Source organism: Cricetulus griseus, chromosome 2, assembly GCF_003668045.3.
Source record: "Cricetulus griseus strain 17A/GY chromosome 2, alternate assembly CriGri-PICRH-1.0, whole genome shotgun sequence".
NCBI classification, from domain to species: domain Eukaryota; kingdom Metazoa; phylum Chordata; class Mammalia; order Rodentia; family Cricetidae; genus Cricetulus; species Cricetulus griseus.
In genome coordinates this window covers 132,263,077-132,290,099 of record NC_048595.1, presented here as the reverse complement: position 1 = coordinate 132,290,099, position 27,023 = coordinate 132,263,077, and the positions used below count along the sequence as shown (strand labels likewise).

At 35.6% G+C, this 27,023-nt stretch overlaps 1 protein-coding gene across 1 annotated transcript in view; it reads left to right on the top strand.

Moving 5' to 3' along the window:
• Positions 1 to 27,023, top strand: part of Cnbd1 (cyclic nucleotide binding domain containing 1) — a 358,967-nt gene that overhangs the window by 211,927 nt on the left and 120,017 nt on the right. The window contains exons 5-6 of the mRNA XM_035439974.1: positions 8,452 to 8,597; positions 20,487 to 20,674. Of these exons, the coding sequence (XP_035295865.1) occupies positions 8,452 to 8,597; positions 20,487 to 20,674 (334 nt within the window). The remainder of the gene's footprint in view (positions 1 to 8,451; positions 8,598 to 20,486; positions 20,675 to 27,023) is intronic.

The window sequence follows — 27,023 nt, the reverse complement described above, 5'->3', positions numbered from 1 at the left end:
CATCCTATAGCCTTCATCCAGCAGCTGGTGGAAGTAGAAGCAGACACCCATAACTAATCACCGATCTGAACTGGAACCCAGATGCAGAGAAGGACCAGTGAAGAGCACAGAGGTCCAGACCAGGCTGGTGAAACCCACAGAAACAGCTGATCTAAACATCTGGGAACTCTTGTTCACAGTCTAATAGCTGGAATACCAGCATGGGACTGATCCAGACCCATGAACATGGGTTTCTGTGAGGAAACCTCAGAAATCTATGGGACCTCCTGTAGAAGCCCAGTATTTATCCCTAGCATAGGTGTGGACTTTGGGAGCCCATTCCATATAGAGGAATACTCCCTGAGCCAAGACACATGGGGCTGGGCCCAGACCCTATCCCAAAGGATACAATAGACACTGATGACACCCTATGGAAGGCCTCACCATCCAGGGGGAGCAGAAAAGATATGAGACAGATAAGGTTTAAGTTGGGGGGTAGGGGAGGACATGTGGGAAAAGGGAACTGGGATTGTCATGTAAAACAATCCTGTTTTAATTCAAATAAAAAAGTAAAAAAAAAAAAAAGAAAAGAAAAAAGAAAAAATAGAAGAAAAATAAAAACAGAACAGAACAATACAAATCATGCCAACTTACCAGGGGATAAAGGAAGACATTTTATAAACACTAGAACTGAGTTGGAAAGCACAGTCCAGTAAAAGTGACTAGGGCAACATGGCAATAAAGAAATGAAAGACACTGAATAACCAACAGACACACAATTTGAAGAGCTGAGATCCAGTTGCTTGTGCTTGTCTACTCTGCAATTGCCCATAACCTCAGCTCATTTATTATGTCTAACACAAGGAGGAGGCGTAGGTAGACTCAATAGGTCTCTGTAGGACAGTTCAGGACTGAGGAGGAAATGGACTCCATGCTTTCTGTATAGTCTGCCAACATCCATTCCTGACTAAATGAAGATTCTAGTGATTCTCTGAACCTGACCCAGTGGATTGGTTTGATCATCTTTGTATACATTCCCTCAGGGCCTTCTTTGCTTCACACACAGTAGTTCACTAATAAATCTTTAAAGTAAAGTTTGATTTTGAAAAACTAAAAAAGGAGAGTTAAAGTCAATGTCTTTGTTCTTTAATTTCCATCTGTAGAGAATGACAAAGAGGAACCAGATGTATTGTGCCCAGATGTCTCCACTCTGTGAATGTCCAAACCCCATTTCTTGAGGAGTTGATAGTGTTCAGCATTTGTCCTGTGAATTTGGATGATCAAATAAAATCAATTGTTATTCTGTTCATTAGTCTATGACTGATGAGGAAATTCAAAAGAGTATCAGAAAGTGATGTGCATAGTAATGACTAGTGATTAAAAAAATAGTTCCAGTGAATATTACATATAGAAGGTAATTTTATAGTGAATTACTTGAAAGTATGTGTGGATAAAAGGGACATACTCAGGGAGAGGAAAAATGACATTTTAAGAGACAATCACATTTTTAATTTTTATGACATTTATTGTTTTGGTGTGTGTGTGTGTGTGTGTGTGTGTGTGTGTGTGTGTGGTGTGTGTGTGTGTATGTGTTTGTGTGTGTGTGTGGTATAGGTGTGTAGGTCAAATGATGATTCCTGGCGATTTACTTTCTCAGGCCTGGCCTTGCTACAGTAGCCTCAGGTTATTGAAGCTATAGACTCAACTTCCTGTTTCCTTGGTAACACTGGGAATGTAAACATCAATTTAGTATTCCTTGGAATTTAAGTTAACATGAAAAAGGTAAAGGTCTTTTTCTAGTTCTGTGTGTAAACATGGTTTTAACAGCTGCCTAAGAAGAAATGAGGGCAGTGCTTTCCCTTAAATGAGATAATGTAATTTTCCTTCCAAGTGAAGGGACCAGACCCTCACCCAGCTCCCTGCTTTAGCAGCCATGCCAGGCTGCAGAAAAGACCTAGCAAAACAAAGGCCTCTGACTCAGCACAGGTGTTTAGTTTGTGGCCTTCTGAACTTACAGGAGCTACCCTAGTCTCTAAGAGGTCAGATACCTTCCCACGTGGCAAGGAACCAATCAGAAGTTAGTGGGTGGGCTTTGGACATGCTTTATGGTAAAAGTGGTGCTAACAATGACAGGCAGAGCTTAGCAACTGCCCTGGGAGGGCATATAGTCCATAACAATCAGTTGACCAATCAACAAAGGACAGGTTGTCCAAGCCTAGAAGTGCACCAATCCTGAGACTGTTGACCCCTTGCTCCTCGTAATAAAGTCCTCACATATTGGTTTCTTCAGATCCTTCTCATTTCACCTGTCATAATGAACAGACGAAAGACCCTGGTTAAGGCAGTTAAGTAGTTAAATAATAAAAGAATCGTTGCTTTTGCATCAGAATGGACCTCTTGGTGATCTTGGGGTTCAGAATTTGGGCACAGCAGCAGATGCCCATTCTCAAGGTAGATGCTGGCTTTCACTTTCAGGGAATATTATGGCACTGGATGGCTACTTTTCTGAGTTATGCCTCTTTCTAACTGCCTGAGTTTGTGGCTGAGGTAAGGGTATATTGAATAATGAACTGGACTTGGAGAAACAGGGGTGGCCTCGTTGTTATGCCCAGATCATGGAATTCCCTAAAGATCAACAAGGAATCCTAATCCACATGAATAATCAAAGTACCTTTATTCAAGCTTGGACCCTTGGTGTGCCCAATGAGCTATATGGGATCAGAGAGTCTTGAACTAAGTTGGAGTGGGTTTTTATCATAGCAGAGTTTAGGATGAGTAGATTTCTATGGTTCAAGAACAATGATTGGCTGACATTTATTTGGGGTATCTTGGTGAAAGGGTCTGGGTATGTTCTGGGTGATCCTATCTATAATGGTTGGAACATTTTGTAGTCTTTCCTGGAGCAATGTGTTGCCTTAGGGTAAAACTGAAATTTAGGCCTACTTTCTAGCTGATCTCTATTGAGCCTTTCAAGGCAGCAATGTAACCAAGTGTCAGCAGTGTAGCCAAGCTGCTCTGGGCACAACACTCAGCTAGAGTGGTTATATCTAGATTCATATATCTTGCTATAGCTTTAAAGATGTTATTATATTTCATGCCCTGGGATAAAGGGCTTGAGGTGGCTGTTTAACATATCAAACACGAATCTGGCAGCAGGGTTTTCCCAGCATCCCTCAGTCCCTCTGTCCCAACTTTCCAGTGAGGAATTGAGCTGTTCTTCCCCCAGAGGCTCTCTCCCCTATGTAATCTTCTCTCATGAGAAACATGGCTGTGAGTACAGGAGTGAGTATGAGGAGCAGGGAAGATGAAAGATAATTGAGGATGTTTCTGGGCATGGCTGGAGAGGATGGAGTGGCAGACAGAGTCCTTGGAGGAATAAATGAGGAGGGGTGACAGAGAGTGTTAAGGAGTTAAGAAGAGAGGGTTCTGAGTTGGGAAAGATGAGGGGCAATTGGGAATGGGAGAAGGTAGGTTAATTAGTGTAAACAGTATCAGTTCTGGAATGTAAATGGACATAAAAGGGATTGGTTGAGTGAAGGACCAAAATTGGAGAAGGTAGAAGCAGAGCAGGTGTGTCAGTAGGTTGGAAGGTTCTAGAGGATTCTTTGCAAGGAAGATTTTGGAACAGTAAAGTCTAGTATGCTATGCAGGTTTGACAAAGGGAGAGCTGTGTCCTGAAGGTAAAGAAGGTTTGGATATATAGTGCCTCAGACCACTGCTTGCAGTTTCTTCTAGTAAAGTTATTAAATTGAGGAGGAAGTGGAAATAAAAATACTGAATTGAGGCCAGGGGTGGCCACAGTCTAACTGATATTGAGCCCTATCTGGACAGAGAGCCCACATAAATTGAGCCAGTCTGAGGGCAAGACTTAAGAGTTTTGAGGTTTGATTTTAGGTGTAACAAAAGATTGTTCTTGGGAACAGCCAATTTGGAGCTCATTTAGAAAGGGAGGGAAGAGGAACACATCACACAAAAAATTGCAGACTCTTGGGGAAAATTCTTAAAATTGGAAGAAAAAAGTATATAATTTTCATCTTTGTTTAGCCAAAAAATATTATATATAGAATGATATACTTGATAGCATATTAAAAATATAAAATATGCAATAATCAAAAATGTTTAAATTGTTGCATGTTGCAAATGAGATGTTATCTAGTTTATTAGAGCTGTCAGGTATAATGCAGCATTCTTTTGTAACTCATATTCTATTTTATTTTAGTACTAGTAAAGTTTTATACCTTTGTTATCACACTATATAAAAACCAGAAGCCAGAAGAACTTATTCTTCATAATCAAAACATTTTTAAGGTAGGAAAATTGCATATACAAATGATCAAAAAGTAAATAAATTATAGGCAGGATATTTCAAGGAGAAATACTGTAAAGTCACAACAGTGACTTCAACATTGTCAATAAGTGGGGTAAGAGGGGTTAGTTGAGTTAGGGCAGTGAGGCTGAATAATTTGTTTAGTCAGATGTGCATACAGCAAACTAAAATAATTAAAATATATCCTTTAAAAACAGCACAAATGTAGTTTTTGAAAGAGAAAAAAAAGCACAATGAGTTACTGAATGATTAGAACCTGGATGATTTATCATCAACTCAGAAAAATACTGCATTATTTTTAATTTTAACTTCCAATAGACTTGCTTTTAATTTTTTCCATTTTTGTTACATTTCTTATCAATTTTTACTTTTTATTGAAAGCAGGGCATTCCATGTCAACCAATTAGTATAGGAAGCTAATATATTTCTGAGCCTTCAACATTTAAATACAACAGACAATGTTTATGCCAGAAAGTATAATGGTGTTAATAGATAGTGGAAGTATTTTTTTTTATTTAGTCTTCATCCTATTAGATTAGGTTATTAAAAGATTAAATCAGTTTTGAAAAATGCAAAAGCCTCATATTTCCGTTATACATCTGAATAAATGTAAGTGAAATACTCTAGAGTATAGAAACCTTAAGGGAACCATAATCAATATGCATCGGAATGTTCTGTGAAGTAGTCAGTCTCATGAGTGAGAAGTATAAAGAACTAGCTGAGTGTGAAGTCAGCAGACTTCAAAGTTCTACAAAACTTAGGTCATGTGTGTGTACAGCTGTAAATGTGGAAGACCAGACTACAAAGAGAGGATGCCAAAATTAACCATGAGAGTTAAACTCAGAGTTGGGATAGCTATCTGCTGTGACTCTTAATGAGACTCTAGCTTTTACATCATGCTGGTACAGGAAAGACTAGCAGAGAAAGCTCTTAAATATTTGTTTTGCCTCCGAATTTACCTGCAACCCTGGAATAGGCTAGTTTATTTGTTTTTTTCCCTAAAGCTGAGAAAATATGAGAATATCTATTCTGGATCCTTTGTTCAGCATTATAATAGTAGTCCTGTCAAGGATAGTTAGAAATCCACCAGGAAAGAACGTGAAAATTGTCTCTGTTTACAGATTATGTCTTTGGTATAGAAAATAGTAAGGAGTCCATTGGATTCAATTCAGATAATAAATGGCTCAACAGAGTGAAGGATGCGATTAAGACTTAGCCATACAATCTATACACTAGCAACGAATACCTTTGAAGACAAACCATTTTAAATAGCCTGTAAAACAAAATACTCAGGAGAAATTTAAGAAAAATGTAAGACCTGAACTGTAAAAGCTATGAAATATTCTTGAAAGTAAAATTAATGCTTGAAGAAAAACAACAACAACAAAACTCTACCTGAAATTTTCAGTTTAGTTGAATATACGTTTTAAAAGTGTTTGCTTATGGTTTTCTGAAACTCTTCAATGTCTGTGGTGCTATTTCTATTTTTCATATTTAAAAATATATATTACTTTTTATTTTATGTGTAGGTGTGTTTTGTCTGCATATAGGTTAGTATACCACATGTAGGCCTGGTGTCTGTGGAACCTGAAGTAGATTCACATCCCCTGTAATTCCCACAATAGTGGGAACAGGGAAAGGCAACTCGCCATTAACAGCCTAATCAACAAAATAATGATATAAAATCACATTGGAGGAATTAGTTCATGAAAACAATGCTGTTTCCATAAGCTGATTTATTGAAACTGTTGCCCTAATAGTGTTAGCAATTTTAAATTTAGATGTTGGATTTTTTTTTAATCAGGGGAAAGAGGATCTTGGGGTAAGTCACACCTTTTGTCTTCACTACATAGGAAGGTTCCTCTCATCTCTTAAGCTAGTGAAAAAATGTAACTAGGGCATTGGAGAAGTTGTTCTATTTGAAAGTGAGGTGTCATTCAATGTGTTATGGTTTGAAAGCTCAATGACATAGTTTTACTAGGTTATAATACTGGATATTTTAGCGAAACAAATCTTTTGACTATATAAAAGTTTCTCTCTATCTCTAGCATCACTACTTGCCGGTGACCAAACCAAAGGCTGTGTTGCAGAGATTGCGTTTACAGCTGTTGATTTGTCTGCTCACCATCACTGTTCTCAGCTTTCCCCCAAGGCTGCCTGATCAATAACTTAGATGGGAAGGCAGAACTTTTCATTAGGCCTTTGCCATAGGGTGAGACACCTTTATTAACCAAGAAGACTTAATGGACCTTTTATATCGAAGTCTTTTTCATTTTTAGCTCCTTCTTGATAAGTAGGAACAAGGAATCACTTGCTTTTTGTAACTGTGCTTCATATTTCTGTCTTCCTTGTCTTCCCTTCCACTTCGGTTTGCAAATTGGTCCACTCCACTGTGTTAATGATCCATTGCTTCAACCTAGCAATACTAAACACATTAAATATAATAATGTTCAATGAAGTAAATTTTCTAAGCACTTAGTTAATGTTATAGCTTATTATAGGTGAATAATAAAAGTTTACACACAGACATATCTTCTTTATGATCACTAAGTTAATGACATATTTAAGTTTATTTTTACATATATTTATTTTGCAAATTGAAGGGTATGGCTGGCCACATGTTGGAGTCAGAGGAAAAATCGCAAGAGTTGGTTTTCTTTTCCTACTATGTGGGGCCAGGGATAGAACTCAGGTCCTTGGGCTTGGCAGAAAGAAGATTTTATCTTTGGAGCCATTGCACTGACTCCAAAGATATATATCCTATACTTTAGATATTATATTGCTAGATTTCTGATATAAATTATTACTGCATCTTGGGTACACATTTAAAAATGACATATACTTAATATGGAGTTCCTTTTCTAAAGATAGTTTCTCTTTAGAAAGAGAACTAAAGGCTGGCCATTAGCTACTCTTTTTGGATGAGTTGGATAAAAGTTACAACAGAGAGGCAATTTATATCATCATTCAAGAGATACATATGTAAAGATACAAGTCCAAAAGCACATGCATTAATTACTTTTCTTTTGCTGTGAATCAGCACCATAAACAAGACAACATATAAAAGAAAATGAATTATGGGGTGTAAGGATCCAGAGGGTTAGAGTTGATGGCACAGTGAAGGCATGGTGGCAGAAACATCTGAGCTCTCACTTCTCAAAATGTAATTTGGAGGTAGAGAGGCACACTTGGGGATGCCGGGAGGCTTTTTCAACCCCAAGCCTGCTTCCAGTGACCTACCTTCTGGCCATCCTTCCTCAAGCAGCCACTGAGGAGGGACCAAATATTCAAATTCAAAGAGCCTATGGGGCTCTTTTCATCCAAACTACTATAGCACAGGAGGTCTATAGTGTAATTGTTATTGACAGAGCCCCTCATATGTATGGGCACCATAAGTTACTTTTCTGGAACTGAGCTAGTTTTTCATATTGGTCTTAAAAGTTACTTGAAAACACTGAATATTCTTTAGCTGAATGTACAATAATTATGATATCAGAACTCACTGTAACATGAACTTCTTACCTTAATCATAGTGTTGCATTTACTCACTACTGAATTTAATGACTAATAAATAATTTATTGATTAAATGAGACCAGATGTGTTTGCACATGCGTGTAAGCTTAGAGCTTAGGATGGTGAGATAGGATGACCATGAATTCCAGGCTACTCTCCGCTGTCTTTAAATAAATACATTGATACCATGCACAATATATGAGAACAATATGTTTCATTTAAAATTATATATATCATTTCATTTAAATCATAAATCATTAAGAGTTCAATTATAGTTTTATTTTACCCAACTTTAATAATACATAAATATTAAGGATCAAGTATAAAAAGTAGGAATTAAAATAAATCTTCTTTAGTTAATATTTAAAAATAGTCTCTATTGCTAATAAATGATATGGTCTTTAATTGTAATTAAGTTTCTATTGAAGTTTATGGAATCATAGCATATCTTAATATTGGAAAGAAAGTGAATGTTGAAAATTGATTAATAAGCCAAATGCAGGTATTTTATAGTTCTCTTGAAACAATTCTAAGTAAACATAGAATAAAAACATTATAAGTTTAAAGCTTTTATTTTATTTATTTATTTTACTGTGCTCTCTGAATTTATAATCTCTCTTTCTTTTCCAAGGCCAGTTCACAGAACAGCCCATGAACACAGCATTGTTTTGAGTATGCTGAAGAAAATTCCCGAGTTAGTCTCTCAGCTCAGTGGTGAACATCTGAAAATCATTAGTAAGAAAGTCTTTTCTGAAACCTGGATAAAAGGAAGCACAGGTACTTGACTAATGTGGGGCATGTAGCAGATGAAATTCATACACCGATGTCAAAGAGGCTATTGTTAAATCCTTATTATTTCACTTGACATGCAAAAACACATTACTTACATATAGTCCACTTTCAAATAATGCTATTTAAGTAACACTCACATTTTAGAAAGATTTATAGCATATCCCTGTGTAATTGCACTTTGAATAAATATCCAAATTACTCATAGTACCCCCTGAGAAACAATGGGCTGAATTCCTTAGACTTCTGGTTTATCAGGTCTGGGATAGGGCCTAAAATATATTTACAATAATCTATTGAGGATAGCAATGTGAGATACAAATGTAGTAGCAACCCAGTGCTATGTTTCAGAGTTGAATATTCTCTTGTCAAAGTGTTTGCCTGCCTAGTCCAGATAGAGCCCTAGATATTGGGAAAGGACTCCATAGACGTTATGTTTATCTTTAGCCTGTGTACAATGGCTATAGGAGCTACATCGTTAGAAATTCATCTGAATCTTTGAAGGGAAGGCATGCAAGACATATTCTTTGCATCATTAAAATTCCTCTTTTATTCCTTACAGGAACAAATTGATAGGTAGCATTATTGTTTGCAGGTGAGGATTCCTTAGGCATCAATATATAGGAATCCGGCTTGTAAATGAATTTTAAACACACTTCAGTCCAGCTCTGAAGTTTTCCTCCATTTTTGCCACTGTTTGTGAAAAATAGTTCATCAGGTACCTGACATTTAACATTAAATTAGAATCTTGGAGACTCATGACTTTTGAAAAGATTTACATATATTGAGAGTTTTGCCCCAATCATTTTCTATCATAATTGGTTCCATAAATTAGAGTCAAGTAACAGAAGATAAATCAAAAGAGTTTTGTCATGATTGAAATGATTTTAAAGAGGGAAAGAGAACAAATATTCACTATTGCTTTGCTATTAGCTTGAGGATAGTAATTAAAAACTTCTGTGTTTTATAAGCTCTGAAATTGTATTTCTAAAGGGAAAGAGTACTGGAACAACTTAAATGCCCTTCAATAAAAGATTGGCTATCATCAGTTCAGTGAAACTGTAGTCGCTGGCTGTAAACAAGCATTTGTATATTCATGCATATGCATATCTATATCTATATCTATATCTATATCTATATCTATATCTATATCTATGCACATATATGTATAGACAAAAGGTAGTAAATAAAACTATAATAATAGAAACTTATACATATCTATAAAAGTATAAATGTATGCACATACACACACACACACACACACATATATATATATATACATATATATATATATATATATTAAAAACTATAAATGGATCCAGAATGACATTTTAAATATACATACACTTCACATGTCTTATTGCCTTAGTGGAGAGGAGTAGTATGTGGAACTGTTATGGTTTTGGTGTGACTTGAATGGTTTACAATAACCTACTTGTCTAGCCTTGGCTCAATTAATGGTGGTGGGAGGCATTAGAACCTTTGGGAGGCAGATCCTTCTGGATGATTCTTTTAGAATATTTGGTTCTAAGGTATATATGTGCCATTCACTGAGGTCTTATAGCAAATTATGATATTGGTAGCAAGCAAGCATGGCCCTGTTAATCTTACTCTCTTTGCTCCTGTTGGATATTTGATAGATTCCTACTGTCACTCATGCCACAGTGTATCCTCACAATATGACTTTGTCAGTAGCCAAGAAAATGGGATATGTGATATGACTTGTACTTACCATGGGCTAAATGTACCCTCTTCTATTAAAAAGTCAGAGAGCTATTATAAGCGGAATAAAATCAAATAATCTATTTCTTCCACGTGTATGGACAGGATAATTGTCCCCCAATAAATTGAGTCATATGAAATATAATTAGAGATTTATATTTTTCAAATTGAGAACAAACATGTTATTCTGATGTCATAAAGATACTTATTAACATAAAAATGTTAATAAGATACCAAGTTTTAGTTGATTATATGACATAAAGAATTTCAACTTGCATCTTCTAGTCCTTTAAAAATTTATAAGCCTTTGTTTTTCTTAACCTACCCATATCCAGATCCTTTGGAGTTTTTAGGACATGTAGTTCTAACAGCTCAGATGTTTCCCTAGCAAAGTGTCAGCTCATTAGATACACAACCTTTGTAGTTCTCTTTGTTTATTCAGCTTAAGAAAAAGGCCGATATATGTGTCTGCTCTCACCATTTACTTTATTCATGTGTGTGCTTTTTACCCTCTGTCTGCTGTGATTTAAAGCATTCCCCCATGCAGCTCCTTGTCCCCAGGCTGCTGGCTTTCAATCTGCCACAGAGGCTCACTTCTCTAGTGTAATTCTGCACAGCTGTTTGTGCCTTCTGCTCTTTTTATATGGCCATTAGGTTTGTTGAGTTGTATTATTTAAGGAAGTTTCCTAAATTTACCATTAGCCATATAGCCTCTTAAACATTCAGTTCCTACAAACTATTAATAAACAGGCAATATTATGACTTAAGTAAATGAAACATATAAATGTTTCTAAGTAACCATGGAATTATGCATGCTATCTTATTACTATACAATGACTATACTTAAAGATCATTTATATTAACTATCAAAATTACTGAAAATATGGGACAGAGGAGATGGCATTCAGTATAAATCATGCATTAGGTATTGATCTGAAATCTTGTTCCAGACTAGAGATAAATTGCATGATGTTATTGCATGATACTCCACAGAGGCAGTGAGAAATTGTTGCCAGAAAGCCTGTTTTTTATTTCTTTTTTTTTTCTTTGCAGTGTAGTGGTGTTGTTAGGCTATCATGCACATGGGATAGGTGTTTTAAATGAACTTTTTACCTGATTTATTCTTTGAATTTATGTGACCTTTTCATAAACTGAGAAGCATTTGTAATAATAAATACTTTAAATATTTCCATCTGAAACTAAAGTTGAGGGATTCTGTTCTAGTACCAATCCCAACAGCAATAGGATATACTATTTGGGAATGGATTTAATCAAAAACTGCAAGACTCATGTATTAAAAGCAACAAAACAGCTTTGGGTGTGATATTTAAATATCTAAGTAAATAGAAATTCACTTAATAGTCATACTTTAAAGAACTAATATTGCAATAAATAAGTTAACATATGGATCAAACACAATAACTGGTACAAGCACCAGATGTCTTTTTATAGAAGTTGATAAACTAGTTTTAAAATTCATATGGAAACTTAGATCATTCAGAGAAATCCAAACATTATGGAAAATAGGTAATGAACCAGAGGGCCCACACATATCTATTTCAGAAGCCACTACAAGTATCTTTAGTATCAAAACTATACTATCAGTATATATGCAGATATGTTGATCAATATATAATATTAAGTCCATAAATAGTAACTTAAGTTTCTAGTTTATTTTTAGATCATATTTTTAAGATAGTCCAGTAGTCAAAAGAAAAGTCTTGGGGGAATATTGCTTGGTCAAGTGTATTCATGTAATTAGTAATAATGTATATATAAGTGCTAGGCCAAAATGGTTCTAAGACAAAGTGGAGAAAGTAAAACTGTTAAACTTTTGTGGTGATACATTATTTAAAATTTATTAAAGTTTTACTGAGGGTTCAGAAAGCAAAGCTAGTCACAAGCCATAGGGGTCAGACAATGGTGTTTTACAACTTGAATCCCAGTAGCCATACTAGCAAGCCATAGAGGCAGGCAGTGGTGGCATACACCTTTAATCGCACAACTCATGAGACAGGCAGATGGATCTCTCTGAGTTCAAGGACACTCACATATACAAAAGTAAAGAGTAACAGAGCTGAGGCCTGTAATCCCAGCATTTGGAATCACATGCCTTTAATCCCAGCACTAGGGAGGTGGAGATGGGGGTTATAGAGCTGGGAGGAGAAGTGATATAAAACAAGACAAGACAGGACCTCAGAGTTTTTGTCTCTGAGGGTTCATGGAGACAGTATTACCATTTCAGCTTGGTAGAGGTAAGATCTACTGGCTTGGCTGCTTTGCTTCTCTGATCTTTGGCTTGAACCACAATATCTCTCCCTGGATTTTTATTATTTGTTTTACAAACCTTTAAATTACTGATTAATTTTCAGTAACTATAGGTTATAAATGGCTTATAAATGACAAAAAATTTGGATAATTTGCACTATGTAGAAATTAAAACACTTTGAATATCAATGAAAACAAGAAGCCAAAATGCGGTGGTCCAAAGCATCATTTGAATATCGAAGATGTAGCATGGCCTCCATGTAGTCCCTCTAGCCTTTGCTTGCTCAGCTCCAACAATGTAGAAGACTGGCTTTGGGACATCTACTGCTTTGTCTCTTGGTGGAACAGTTTCTCAAAAAACTTGATTGTGATTTTGAGACTCTACTTTGGGGATTTGTCAGGACTGATTATCTTGACCTAATAGAATCTCAGCCAGATGTATAAACAAATAGACAAACAGAACCACTGTGTTCTGTTTGGGGGAACCAGACTTTCCCCCAAAATATCACATAATCAGTGACCAAAAACGAAGATTGAAACCCGCTTAAGTATGATTCAAATGGACATTACCTCTTCACTGCACAGCTCTCTAAGCTGTTGTGTAACCCAACTAAAGTGTTACTTTCCCATGCAAAGTATATAGTTGTGTGTGTTTTGTTAGAGTGTATTCTTTGCTTTTAGCTTAAGTAGTAAAATTTATACAGGCAAAGAAAAAGCAGCAGAAAAAAATGTGCTTCTACATTTAATTCTTAAAAAACATTGTATATGTGTCTAAGCTCATATAATAAATCCCTCTTCACCCCAGAGGTTGAGTGCATGAATGAAATATTTTACATCAAAATCAATAACCCTCAAATATATACATATATACAAAATAAATATGCAAAGATTTTTTTGAATAATGAATAATTGCATTTTTGCAAGGAATTGTATTTAAAAAATATATAATTTCCCAAAATGAATAAAATAGCTAATTTCTTAATTTAATATTTATAAGTATACAAATATTTTAATTGTAAGTAAATGAAAATATTCCTGAAACTAAATGGATAAAGTCTCAATATCCCCTCACTAGCTGAGAATATAAGTCAGAAATGCTTTTCATTCAGGGAACTTACTCAGCTCTATCTGTAGAGTTTTGATTGTGGTCTTCAGTATCCCAGAACATTCTGTGAGCTTGCTGCAGAAGCTGAAGACACCACCATATGACAACTTAGCCCAGAAAAAGATTGATTTTTTTCAGAACACTATGTCCAATTTACATAAACTGCTGCCATAAGTCAAAAGGGAAAATCCAGTCACAGATTATGTATATTGTTATGAAATAGATGGATTCTTAAAATTTCATTTAATCTTTCCCTTATGTAACAGGCTTGGTGCAAAGGATCAGGTTTAAACGTTGCAATCCTTGCAATTTGTCTTAACATTAACTTTTCTTAGCATTGTTCTTATCTATACACCTCAAGAGAGGGATGATTTAATTAGGAAATCCTTTCATGAATAGCGTCCCTCACCTTTGAAAAAACTGTACTCATTCTTTATTCTGTGACTCCAGCCCCTTTGTTTTCCTAAAGCTTCCTCCTTTGTTTCATTTTTCTCTGTGACAGCTTTCATTCCTCTTCTGGCCGGTGATTCAGCTCCAATAGACATTGTTCTGAGTCCCACTTGCCAGGCCCTGCTCTTCCTCATATGGGTTGCTGCTTTTAATCACCCCTTCCCCACAACTTTAGACATAGACATAATTCCTTTTCTATGAACTGTTTCAGATGTGAAAGCTTAAAAACTTCCTTTTCCTCCTAAAGTAATTGCGTTGTATTCTACAAGTTTAACTTGTTTCTTCCAAGCATATTTTCTTTTTCTTTATTATTGGTTAGTTCAGTCTTGTATTCATTTCTTTTCATAATTATTACTTCCATCAACTCCCCTCTGGTCTCACTTCCTGTTTGTTCCCAGAACATCTGTCTGATGCATCACTGGGCTACACATCTTTTCATCTTTTCCTTCTTCTTCTTCTTCTTCTTCTTCTTCTTCTTCTTCTTCTTTTTTTTTTTTATTAATTCAAGTTAGGGAACAAGCTTGTTTCACATGTAAAGGGCCAGAGCATATCCCTTCACATGGGATGGGCTCTCAAAGTCCCTTCTTACACCAGGGAAAAATGCTAATCCACTTCCAGAGGCTCCCTGGAGTGCAGAGGCCTCAACTGTGAGATACCACCTCATACCCATCTTTTCCTTCTTAAAGAAATGTCATCACAGGAAATGTAAGCTATTAATATTTTAAAATACAAATAGTGGAGAAGAGAAATTTTCTTGATACTCTTAAACTCACCTAGCATGGTCCTCATTTTATTTTCTTATTCGAGTTGTATCCATTTGTTTAGGTGAAATTCTATCATTTTTGTTCCTGCTTTGAATTTGACATCTCTATATGATATGCAGTAGTTTTTAATGAACACAGATGTGCTTTCATTTAGGTGATCAGTTTTGCCAATATGAATATTGTGGTCCTCAATAGTCTGGCCTGAGGTAAATTTTGCTTACTTATTTGCTTTTTAAACATCAAGGAGAGGAGGGAAGGTAAACTGTGGTTGTTATGTATGGAATACAAAAAAGAAATTATTTAAAAAGTTAAATTATTGCATAGATTTCAAATTATTGTTTATGAATTTCACACATGTACACACTATTTTCTGGTCATATTCCCTTAACTTCTTCTCAGCCTCAAATTTCCCCAGAACATCCCCAACCAGTTGCTCTCTACTTTGTGTGCACTTCTTTTTCTTTCACACTTCCTAAGAAAATTACCATTCTCCCTTCTAGCCTCTATCAACACACAGTATCTTTTCAGCTAAGGGTGGAGGCCTCATGAGGTCCTTAATTACCCACACTGGGATTTTGATTGGCTTGGTATTGTGCAAGTAAGCCACAGCTGTCATGCAGTTTGAGTACACAAGTCATCCCATGATAAAGCGTTTCCTCATCCTCTGTTGCTTATATTCTCCTTGCTTCTCTTTGAGATGGTCTCTGAACCTTGACAGGGATGGAGTAGATTTGATAAAAAATATTTCCATTTAGGGCTAAGTACTCATAGTCACACATTCTCTGCACTTTGAGCAGCTAAGATTCTATGTTAGCTAACGGCAGTCAACTGCAAAAAGAACTTTCTCTGACCAAGGCTGAGAGAAGCACTCATTTATTGGTATAAATGTAAATATTTAGGAGGCAATGGGACAACATGGTCATTAAGCAAAATAACAATGGTAGTTCCACCTTAGAACCCATGATGTCCTCAGTATAGACTCATAAATAGGTGTACAGGACTAGGCATGGATTCCCTCTTGTGGGATGTGACTCAAGTTCATTGAGAAAGTTACCTTAGAACAGTCATGCCACTGTTGCATCACTGGGTATATTTTTCCTGGTTGATCTGTATTTTAACATTCAGAATCAGGTGAATTAGACAATTGATGTTATTTCTTTCCCAGCAACCTGCATTACTGCATTTGTCACAATGGGTGCTAGCCAGCAGGGAGAAAGCTTCCTGGTCAGTTAGAGATAGAATTTTCTCTGTTTTACAGCCAGAGTATCTTCAGTAAAAAGGTCTTACTTATTTTATTTTTAAGAGTAATGTAATCAAGAACAGTAACAATAACCCATTAGGGTGCCTCTGGGACCCCTCTGTGAGTAGTGTTGTCACCCATGCATGGTAACTCCATTAAATCTCCTTTTCAAATTATATTTTGAAGTCAGGTTACTAACTAGTAGATTTCTCCCCCTACTTCCACTACTAAGTTTTATCTTTGCTTTGAGTTATTTTTATGACACATTTATAAAATCAAAACAAAAAATAACAATCTGGATTTCTTCATATTTCTTGATTTTTAGTCTTTTTTGTATCTTGATTTTTAATGTCTGTTATAGCAATATGTACTTATGCTAATAAGTCATTCTTAATTTAAAATTGTTTATTTTAAAACGCAATACACATATACACACATACACTGGATGTTTTTTTTTTTGTTGTTGTTTTTTTACTGAGCTTATACACAATAGAAAGTAAAGAAACTAGACCTTGAATGTCATCATATTCAAAAGCAGACAAAAATTCTAAATGAATACTGGGCTTCTACAAGAGGTCCCATAGATTTCTGAGGTTTCCTCACAGAAACCCATGTTCCTGGGATCTGGATCAGTCCCATGCTGGTATTCCAGCTATCAGACTGGGGAGCAAGAGTTCTGGATGTTCAGGTCAGCTGTTTCTGTGGGTTTCACCAGCCTGGTCTGGACCTCTGTGCTCTTCACTGGTCCTTCTCTGCATCTGGGTTCCAGTTCAGATTGGTGATTAGTTATGGGTGTCTGCTTCTATTTCCCCCCAGCTGCTGGATGAAGGCATATAAGTCAGTCATCAATCTCATAATGGGGGGGGGCATTTAAGGTAGCGTTGGGAGCCCATTCCATATAGAGGAATACTCTCTGAGTCAAGACACATGGGGGTGGGCCTAGGCCATATCCCAAAGGATACAGAAGACTCTGATGACACTCTATGAAAGGCCTCACCATCCAGGGGGATCAGAAAAGATATGTGACAGATAAGGTTTTAGTTGGGAGAGTAGGGGAGGATGGGTGGGAGAAGGGAACTGGGATTGTCATGTATAACAATCCTGTTTCTAATTCAAATAAAAAAAAGTTGGAAAAATTCTAAATGAAATAATAGATTTTTATCTTTGTACCCAAAACAATGAATATTCTGGCTTCTTCTCAAATCATTTAAATTTTCTGCTTTTTACCAAACTATAACTAAGCCTTCATCCATTCAAAAAAGGCCTCCAAGATGGATGCTTGGGACTGGAAATACTATAGTAGAACCATTTCCCCATCTTTGAGTAATGTGGGATATATAGGTAGAATCTGAGTATGAAGTATTCCATGACACAAATGCTGTGTCAAAATTTACCTATGGTAGGCATTAATTGGGAATAAAGCTTGCCAGGATGAGGAAAGTCTTTCCTGACCAGTAGATGACACTTAAATTTATAGGTCAAATGAGTATTATTCAGTTGACAGTATAACCCCTTATTATGTGCAGCTGTTTAGAACAGTTAACTCATTAGGAGATGGTTGATCTTAAACACTTGTGTACCAGAGAAAGGGAGATAGTAATTGACTAACATTTGCTTTAATCAAACTTTGTGTTTGGTTTTTAACCTTTGAAAAAGTCAAAATGGATCAAAGATCTCAACATAAATCCAGCTACACTGAACCTATTAGAAGACAAAGTGGGAAATACCCTTGAATTAATAGGTACAGGAGACCGCTTCCTGAAAATTACACCACTAGCATAGACACTGAGGTCAACAATTGATAAATGGGACCTCCTGAAACTGAGAATCTTCTGTAAGGCATGGAGACAGTCAGCAAGACAAAACGTCAGCCCACAGACTGGGAAAAGATATTCACCAACCCCACATCTGACAGAGGGCTGATCTCCAAAATATACAAAGAACTCAAGAAGCTAGTCCCCCAAACACCAATTTTTATTTTTATATTTTAGCATATATATATATGTATATATATATATATATATATATATAGAGAGAGAGAGAGAGAGAGAGAGAGAGCAATAATGGCAATATGTTATGCATCAATAGCAGTAACAGCTTTTCCAGGTTCTGCAGTCATTTGAACAAAATTGTAGAGACTTCCAGCACACTCCATTAAAAAAAAACAAAAACAAACAAACAAACAAACAAACAACAAAGTAAAAAACAAAATCCCAGAAAACATCACAGTTCTGTGGTACTTGGCACCATTTTTTTTTTAAATTAGTTTCTCAGTCATCATCTGGGAGGAAACAATTCTGAGCAGTATCATTAAAACAGCTCTGATAAAGCATGGTCACTACTATGTATCATAAAGAAGGTCCACATATGAGTGAGTACATATCATGTTTGTCTTTTTGTGATTGGGTTACATCACTCACAATGGTTTCCTTGAGTTCCATCCATTTTCCTGCAAATTGCAAGATTCCATTGTTTTTTTCTGCTGAGTAGTACTCTATTGTGTAAATGTACCACAATTTCTCTATCCATTCTTCGGTTGAGGGGCACCTAGGTTGCTTCTAGTTTCTGGCTATTACAAATAATGTTGCTATAAACATGGTTGAACATATGTCCTTGTTATATGAATGTGCTTCTTTTGGGTATATGCCTAGGAGTGGAATTCCTGGATCTTGTGGTAGACTGATTCCCATTTTCTTGAGGAGTCGCCATACTGATTTCCACAGTAGCTGTACAAGTTGGCACTCCCACTAGCAGTGTAGGAGTGTTCCTCTTTCTCCGCATCCTCTCCAGCATAAACAGTCATTGGTATTTTTGATTTTAGCCATTCTGACAGGAGTAAGATGGTATCTCAGAGTTGTTTGATTTGCATTTCCCTGATGACTAAGGATGTTAAACACTTTCTCATGTATCTTTCAGCCATTTTAGATTCCTCTATTGAGAATTGTCTATTTAGTTCTGTACCCCACTTTTTAATTGGGTTGTTTGGTGTTTGGGGGACTAGCTTCTTGCGTTCTTTGTAAGTTTTTACAAGGTGATAGGCTTGGGTCTAACTGCAGTCTTCTACATGTCTGTAACCAGTTTGATTTATATTTCCCCAATGGCTAAGGATTTTGAGCACTTTCTATGTGTCTTTCAGCCTTTTTAGATTCCTGTATTGAGAATTCTCTATGTATTTCTGCACCCCACTTTTTAACTGGATTATTTGGTGTTTTGGAAACTAGCTTCTTGAGTTCTTTCTAAATTTTGAAGATCAGACCTGTGTGAGATATGGGGTTGGATGAATAACTTTTCCCAGTCTGTTGACTGGCGTTTTGTCTTCCTGACTATGTCCTTTGCCTTACAGAAGCTTCTCAGTTTCAGGAGGTCCCTTTTATTAATTGTCAATTTCAGTGTCTGTGCTACAGGGGTAATGTTCAAGAAGTTGACTCCTGCACAAATTCGTTCAAGGGTACTTCCCACTTTCTCTTCTAAGAGGTTCATTGTCGCTGGATTTGTGTTGAGGTCTTTGATCCATTTGGACTTAAGTTTTGTGCATGGTGATAGACATGGAACTATCTGTAGTGTTTTACATGTCAGCATCCAGGTATGCCAGCATCATTTGTTGAAGATGCTTTCTTTATTCCATTGTATATATTTAGCTTCTTTGTCAAAAATTAGTTGTTCATAGGTATGTGGGTTAATATCAGTGTTTTCAATTTGAATCCATTGGTCTACCTGTCTATTTATGTGACAATACCAAGTGTTTTCCAGGATAATAGATCTGTAATAGAGCTTGAAGTCTCTTTGTCTTCTGATTTACTTTACTCCTACCTTAACCTTATAAAATCAGCCACAGATAAACTAATTAATCTAATCTTTTCTAGTTCTCTCACCATACAGATTATGTACTACTCAGAATGCAATCCATTTTGATCTTAGACATCCATGAAAAACAAGTGTCTACTTATAAAAAGCATTAAAACCACTCTCCCATGGTATTGAGAGAGTAATAACTGGGATAGTTAATACTAAAGTTAGATAAAAAGTGCAGAGACTATCAGTAATTGACCTTGAGAGAAATATAAAGACACACAATTGCCTCTGAAAATCAGTTAGCAAACTTTCTGCTTTTAGAGACGTCATGAGCAATATATAGGGTATTTCATAACACTTTAATGATGCTCTCCATTCATAAAGTGATGCAAACATTTGTGAAGTGGAGAAATACACAACTTTCCATATACCAAAGAATATGCTTTGTAAGACCTTGAACTGATATGTAGGAGGTACAGAACGTATAATTGGCATGTTAGTCAGGTATTTATATCTTTGGTTTCTATTTATTTCAGTTATTGCTGATGATGGGCTTTATGTCATACTGAAGGGCCTGGTTCAACCTCGTATAAAAGTATTAAGAAGTCTGAATGAAGAAAGCGACTCCATCATCTCTTCAATATCCAGGGAAAGCTATAGTTTTGATGCCGACTTAATAGACTCTACACTGGCTGAGATATACGTGCCTTCACGGGAGATATTGGTAAGAGGCTTAATTTTTTATACATACAGAACTAAAAATATTACAGAAAAATTATATCTTAGATTTATAGATTCCAAAATCTTCAGGTACTTAAATTGGCCCAAAAATATATCCTTAAAATAAAAATGATACTGATAATATTGAACTTAACATGTGATTGAAAATTTTAATGAAAGAAGCTGTTGGAAACACATTGCACACTTTCAGGGATTGTGTGTTGCATTTTCTACAGCAGATGAGACATTAGAATGACTGATTCACTGGAAGAGGAAATTTGATAGCTTTGGATGAAAGAACAGGAGCAGATGACTTGAGGGGAGATAGGCAAAAATTTGTTTTTATTATTTTTTCTTAAGATCAGTGCTAAAGGAATTAAGGAGTTGATTGCATTATAATAATTAAGGTGTTATTACAATTTTTCTTATACAAAATCGACTACTAAATTAAAAAATAATAGTTTAATAGCTTTTTGATTTATGTCAACTTCTTGTGGGGGTTAGATTATTGCTTTTTCTTTCTTTTTTCTTAAAATATTTTTTAATTTTTAAAAATTACATCATTTCCCCTATTTCTTTTCTACCTCCAATCCTCCCAGATTCCTATCTCTGCTCCCTCTCAATATATGACCTATTCTTTAATTGTTATTGTTACATGCACATAATACATACAGGTTGATTTTGCTTCCTACTAATTTGAAGAACTCATTGGTAATTTCTATAAGTTTTCTGGTGGAAATTTTGAATGCTAATATTATAAGAACATCTGCAAACAGAGACATTTGACTTCTTTGCTGATTTGCACATTTGCACCTCTTTGATTTCCTTCTCTTGCCTTATTGATATGAACACTAAATTGAAAAGGAGTCGGGGTAGTGGACAGCACTGTCAAAATGTTGTCTGGGGCAGTAATAACTTCTCTAAGATCCATGATCTCTCTAGATTTGGGTAGTTAGCCAGGTTTTCAGTATCAGGAGTAATAGCCTTATTGTTGAGTAGGTCTTTCTTGCCATTATCTCTCAGCTTTCCAGTTCCTGGAAATCCTTCTTTTTTTTTTTGACATATAAGTACCAGAACTCTGCTCATCTTATGAGACAGATATCCCATTTGATTTCTACAGGTCCCTAAAGAAGAGTTCTCCTAGGGTTTAACTGTCTTATCATCCATGGTATCTTTCCTTTGATGAGGGTCTTAAATGATACAGAATTTCAACAAGCTAATGATTTATAATTAGTATAACACCAAAGATATAGTAAAAAAATTGAAAAACAGAACTAAGGAAAGAATTAGTGAACAGAATTAGGTATGTAAAGGGCATATTAAGATTTTTTTAAAAAAATATAACTATCTATGAAGTAAAAAATCAAAAGTCACAACAGAGATGACAATGCAAGATGAATATTCATGACAGTTAGGGATACAGAAATCAAGTCAGAATGGATGTTTAGTACATAGAGCTGTTAATAGATGCAGATTTAAGTTTGGAGTCACTGAAAAAAATTATGCTATAAACATGAAACTGAGGGGGGCACAGATCTTTAAACGAGTAAAGTCCTTGGGTTTCAGATGATATTATTTATATGATAACATCTTTATGAAGAAATGTCTGTAAGTTGTTGAGATGGGGCTGACAATCCAGTAGCTGGTCAGAACTGACAAATGGTTTGGGAGTTTCCAGACAAAGGTGATATCATGGCGCCAGCATTTTCAGAAAGAGAAGCTATCTAAAGTACAGAAAAGAGACCTGAGGCTGAGTCCTTGAAAGAGACCCTACTGAATTAGCATGGAAAGTGAGTGTATCAGAAAATAAGGTTCAAGGAGCTTTCTCTCCATGTGGAAATTGCTCATGGGCAAGACATTGCTCGCTTTGCTCACTATGTAGAACAGACAATGATTTATTTCATTGTCACTAATAATTTATGCTATTTTTAGGTATAATAGGAATTGTAGTGAGTAGAAGAGGCGAGTAAATTTTATTTGGACCTCTTACATCTTCATTTTATAATATTAATCTTTCCTTCATCTCTCATTCTTTGTCTGAATTCTTTTCATACTACAGACACAGATGCAGAGTACACTATGGACTCTGCTATAATAGCCAGATGCAGTCAAATGACTTCAGGGTTTTCCTCTTATTGATTGTTATGTTCTTGGACAAACAAATCAGGTAATTTTCTACATAACATCAAGCAATTTGAATTGCAGTAGCTTCCACCAGCTTACTGACTTGTTTTAGGCTGTTTCCCAGCTTTGTCTACTTAGAGATAGGCCATCTCCACACTGTTCTGTTCCTAGTCCACTGGAAACCCACAATAGTATAAGGGTGAGTGGATGAATTTAATTTACCTACTGAGGTTATTGAATTCTGGCAGAAGTCAAAATAAAATGCTTTTTCTTTCTAGTCATACTTTGCCAACCAGGGTAAAGAGAGTTTTCTGCCATATTGTCAAAGAAAATATTTTACTATCTGACCTTGAATGCAGCCAGCATGACATGTGTCCACTCATAGGTTTGGATAATGAGTAAACCTGGCATCATGGTACTATGTATGAGATATGTCATGTAAGTAGTTTAATCATAATTTTTCTACCCAAAGTTTCAGAGGGACTGATCTAATCTATTTCTAAGATAGTTATTTTTAGTCAATTTGTGCCTTATGTCTGTGCATCTGTCTGTGTGTGCAGGTGTCTGTGGATGCCAGTAGAGGACATCATATATCCTTTGAGCAATATAAAAAGATAAAAGTTACTGTATGGCACTTTCCCCTACTAACAACATATATTGTATAATTTTCTCCTGAGATTCTTGACAGCTTTTGCAAAATACAATAGCCAATGCTTTGAAGTTGGCTTTATGTTTAACTGTGGGGGTCCTTCAGCAGATTGCCTCTTCATAGTGTCAGCTTTTCCTTATATGTACTTGATTCTTCCCAATTGTTCATTAAAGAACATCTTCAATGTTTTATTCATATACCCTTTGGCATTTCAGTTCACCTCTGAGTTATTTTCTTTGGTGCATTTTGATTAGTGTTTCTCACATTAGAAATATTTGGAATTAAACTCCCAATTTTTAGAGGTATATGCATACTTACTGAAACTATTGCATGTAGATAAACTGTAAGCACATACTATGTGCTGCTGCTCTGTGAAGATCGAGCATCATTTTTTTTCACCTATGGGGATAGGGTAGGCCATGAAATGTGACTTTCTAATACCAAGAGTGTTCCTCAAATGTCAGACACAGAATTATAGGGTTTGGGATGCCAAAAACAGGTACCATGAAGCTGAAATTTGTGCTCGTTCCTCACTTGTTGATGGCAGAAAAACCTAGTGTGCTTACCCATAGTTAAATAATTACATTTTACCCCTGCAAGGTTCTTTATTGAGCACAATATAGATGGCAATTATGTTTTAGTATAAAATTTTAGTGAGATAATATTCAAAAAGTACGATTGAGTGTTAGGTTTCATTCCTATATACAAGCAATTTTTTTTTCTTGTTTGTTTGACTTGGGGTGGAACTCACAGCTTTGCACAAAGCAGACACTCTACCAATAAGCTACATTTGTAGTCTTTAAAACAATTATTTTGAGGGACAATTACTCTAGGTTAACCTGGAACTTAAGAAACTTTTGCCTCAAGTTTTAGGAGAAGCTAGGATTAGACAACATGGTGCTAAATCTATTTTACAAGCATTTAAATATATATATTGATTATTTCTCCCTGATGGCCAGTTGTACATGCCAGTGCAACTGGACTAAGGAAGTAGGTAGCTGGAAAATATTATTTCTGAGTGTGGTGTGTGTCTGGGTATGGTCTACTTCTGGGTATTGTGTGCTCCTGGGTGTGGTATGCCTCTGGCTGTTGTGTATCTCTGGATGTGGTGTATCTCTGGGTGTGGTGTGTCTCTGGGTGTGGTATGTCTCTAAGTGTGTTATGTTCCTGGGTGTGGTTGCCCCTGAGTGTGGTGTGATCCTGGGTCGTTTCAGGAAGAGATTAAGTATTTGAATTAGTAGACTGAAAGTTAAGAACCACCTTTATTAATCTGAGTGGACAATATATTGTCCATTGAAAACATGAGCAGGATACAAGAATAGAAAATGGTGAATTGGCTCATTGTTACATTGAAGCATGCAGATTTTGGTGCCCTTGGTCATTTATTATGTCATATATTGAGGTATAGTGCATATGTGTTGTATATATTTATATGTTCATGCTATGTGCAGCTATTTTATTAGTATCCAGCAATTTTTCCTATAAGAAAAGTTTTGATTTTTGCTTTTTATTTTCTTTCTAAATCATGACTGATACAACTTGACAAGGATCCCTGGTGAAAAGTAGGCATATAAACTTTTATCTTGGTTCTGCTTACCATATATATATATATATATATATATATATATATATATATATATATATATTTGAAAGTCTTTATCTTTTTTGAATAAATGATTATTGTGTGGCATTTTACTTATGTTAATTACACACCTATATATGTTTGGTTTTAACATAAGTAACAGTAGACTCTGTCTTGAATGAGAAGACTGTGATGGGCCTGGCTGGAAGTTCAGGTGAGATCTTCAAATTCCTGATATGATCTGAGAGACTGACTACATTAATGGCAGAAAATAGAGGGTAGGCTCTAGGATTAGTTTTGAGGATGTGGAGGGGACTTCCCAGGTCCTAGTGCAACTCTCTTCTAATTTTGCATGGCATCACTTAGCTAAATAATTTTCTTAGACTTAGAATATCAAATTCTCTAATATCTTCATGTTTATTTCCACTGGCACACAACCCCCAGAGGTAGACCATACCCAGATACACATCACACCCAGAAATAATGTTTTCCAGCTACCTACTTCCTTAGTCCAGTTGCACTGGCCATCAGGGAGAAATAATATATATATATATATATATATATATATATATATATATTAAAATGCTTATAAAATAGACATAGCATCATGTTGTCTAATCCTAGCTTCTCCTAAAACTTGAGGCAAAAGTTTCTTAAGTTCCAGGTTAACCTAGAGTAATTGTCCCTCAAAATAATTGTTTTAAAGACTACAAATGTAGCTTATTGGTAGAGTGTCTGCTTTGTGCAAAGAATATAAACATGTTAGAAACATTCTCTATTGTTCACTTAAATTTTTAGTTATCAAGAATGTTATTTACACTTACCAACATAGTATTCAAATTCTTTGCATTTTTTTATTTTTGGTACTGTGTTTTTCTGGCTAAAATTCATCTTATAATTATCTGTTCAACATACTATATGGAATATATAGAACCAGAAACTTGTATGTTTTTCTCTAACTCTACATTGCCATTTTATTTAACATAAATTCCAGGTTGGAAGTTATTTTACTTGAGCCCTGAAGATGGCCATATTTACAGAACAAAGTAGAAATATTATAAAAATTGAAAAATGTAAAAACAATTCAATGAAACAATTATAAATGTGAAATGTACTAAAAGCTACTGCTGTCTTGGCTGGCCAGCCTCCAGCTGGGTTAGGGAGTTTAGGGAAAAAGGCATTTGCAAACTCTCTGTTTCTGTTCCACTTGGTCCCACAGCCGTTTAGAACCAAATAGACACACGGAAGCTTATATTAATCATAAAATTTATGGCTGATGGCTCAGCTCTCTTTTAATTATTAACTCACAACTTTTAATCTATGTATTTCTACATGGCCTTATCTTACTAGAGAATGCCCAGCCTCCTATATTTCCAGCAGCTACATGGAATCTCCCTTGTGGCTCCTCTTTGCCTTACTTTCCCAGAATTCTCCTTGTTTGGTGGCCACACCCATATTTTCTGTCTGGCTGCTAGCCAATCAGCATTTATTCATTAACCAATAAGAGAAACATATATTGTCAGCATATAGGACATCCATCCCCCATCACTCTCTTGATGATTTCCTTCATTATTCTCCTCCTCTCTCTTATCTCTTCTCTCTATCTGTCCTCTCATATATTTTTCATAGCTTTTGTACCCCAACATATTCCAAGCAGTACAAGAATCAAAACAGTTATATTCCATTTCTCAAGTGAATTATTATAGGTAAAAACATGTTTTTTTCATGTTTCTCACATGATTAAACATTTATGCATTACAGGTGAAAAACAAATTATCCCAAGAACCCACATACATTCATACCCAAGCAACTTGTTATAGATTAACTGTGTAGGCAAGCCAAGTTTTCTTGTCAGGTTTTACTGGCAGGCTACATTTTGCAGTTATAAACAAATGGCCAATTGTATTGCTACTTATCTTGAAAGGCAATCTTATAAAGAATCTTAAAGGAATCACAAACCTAAACTTTTTAAAATTAATTTTATTTAAATTAAAAAGT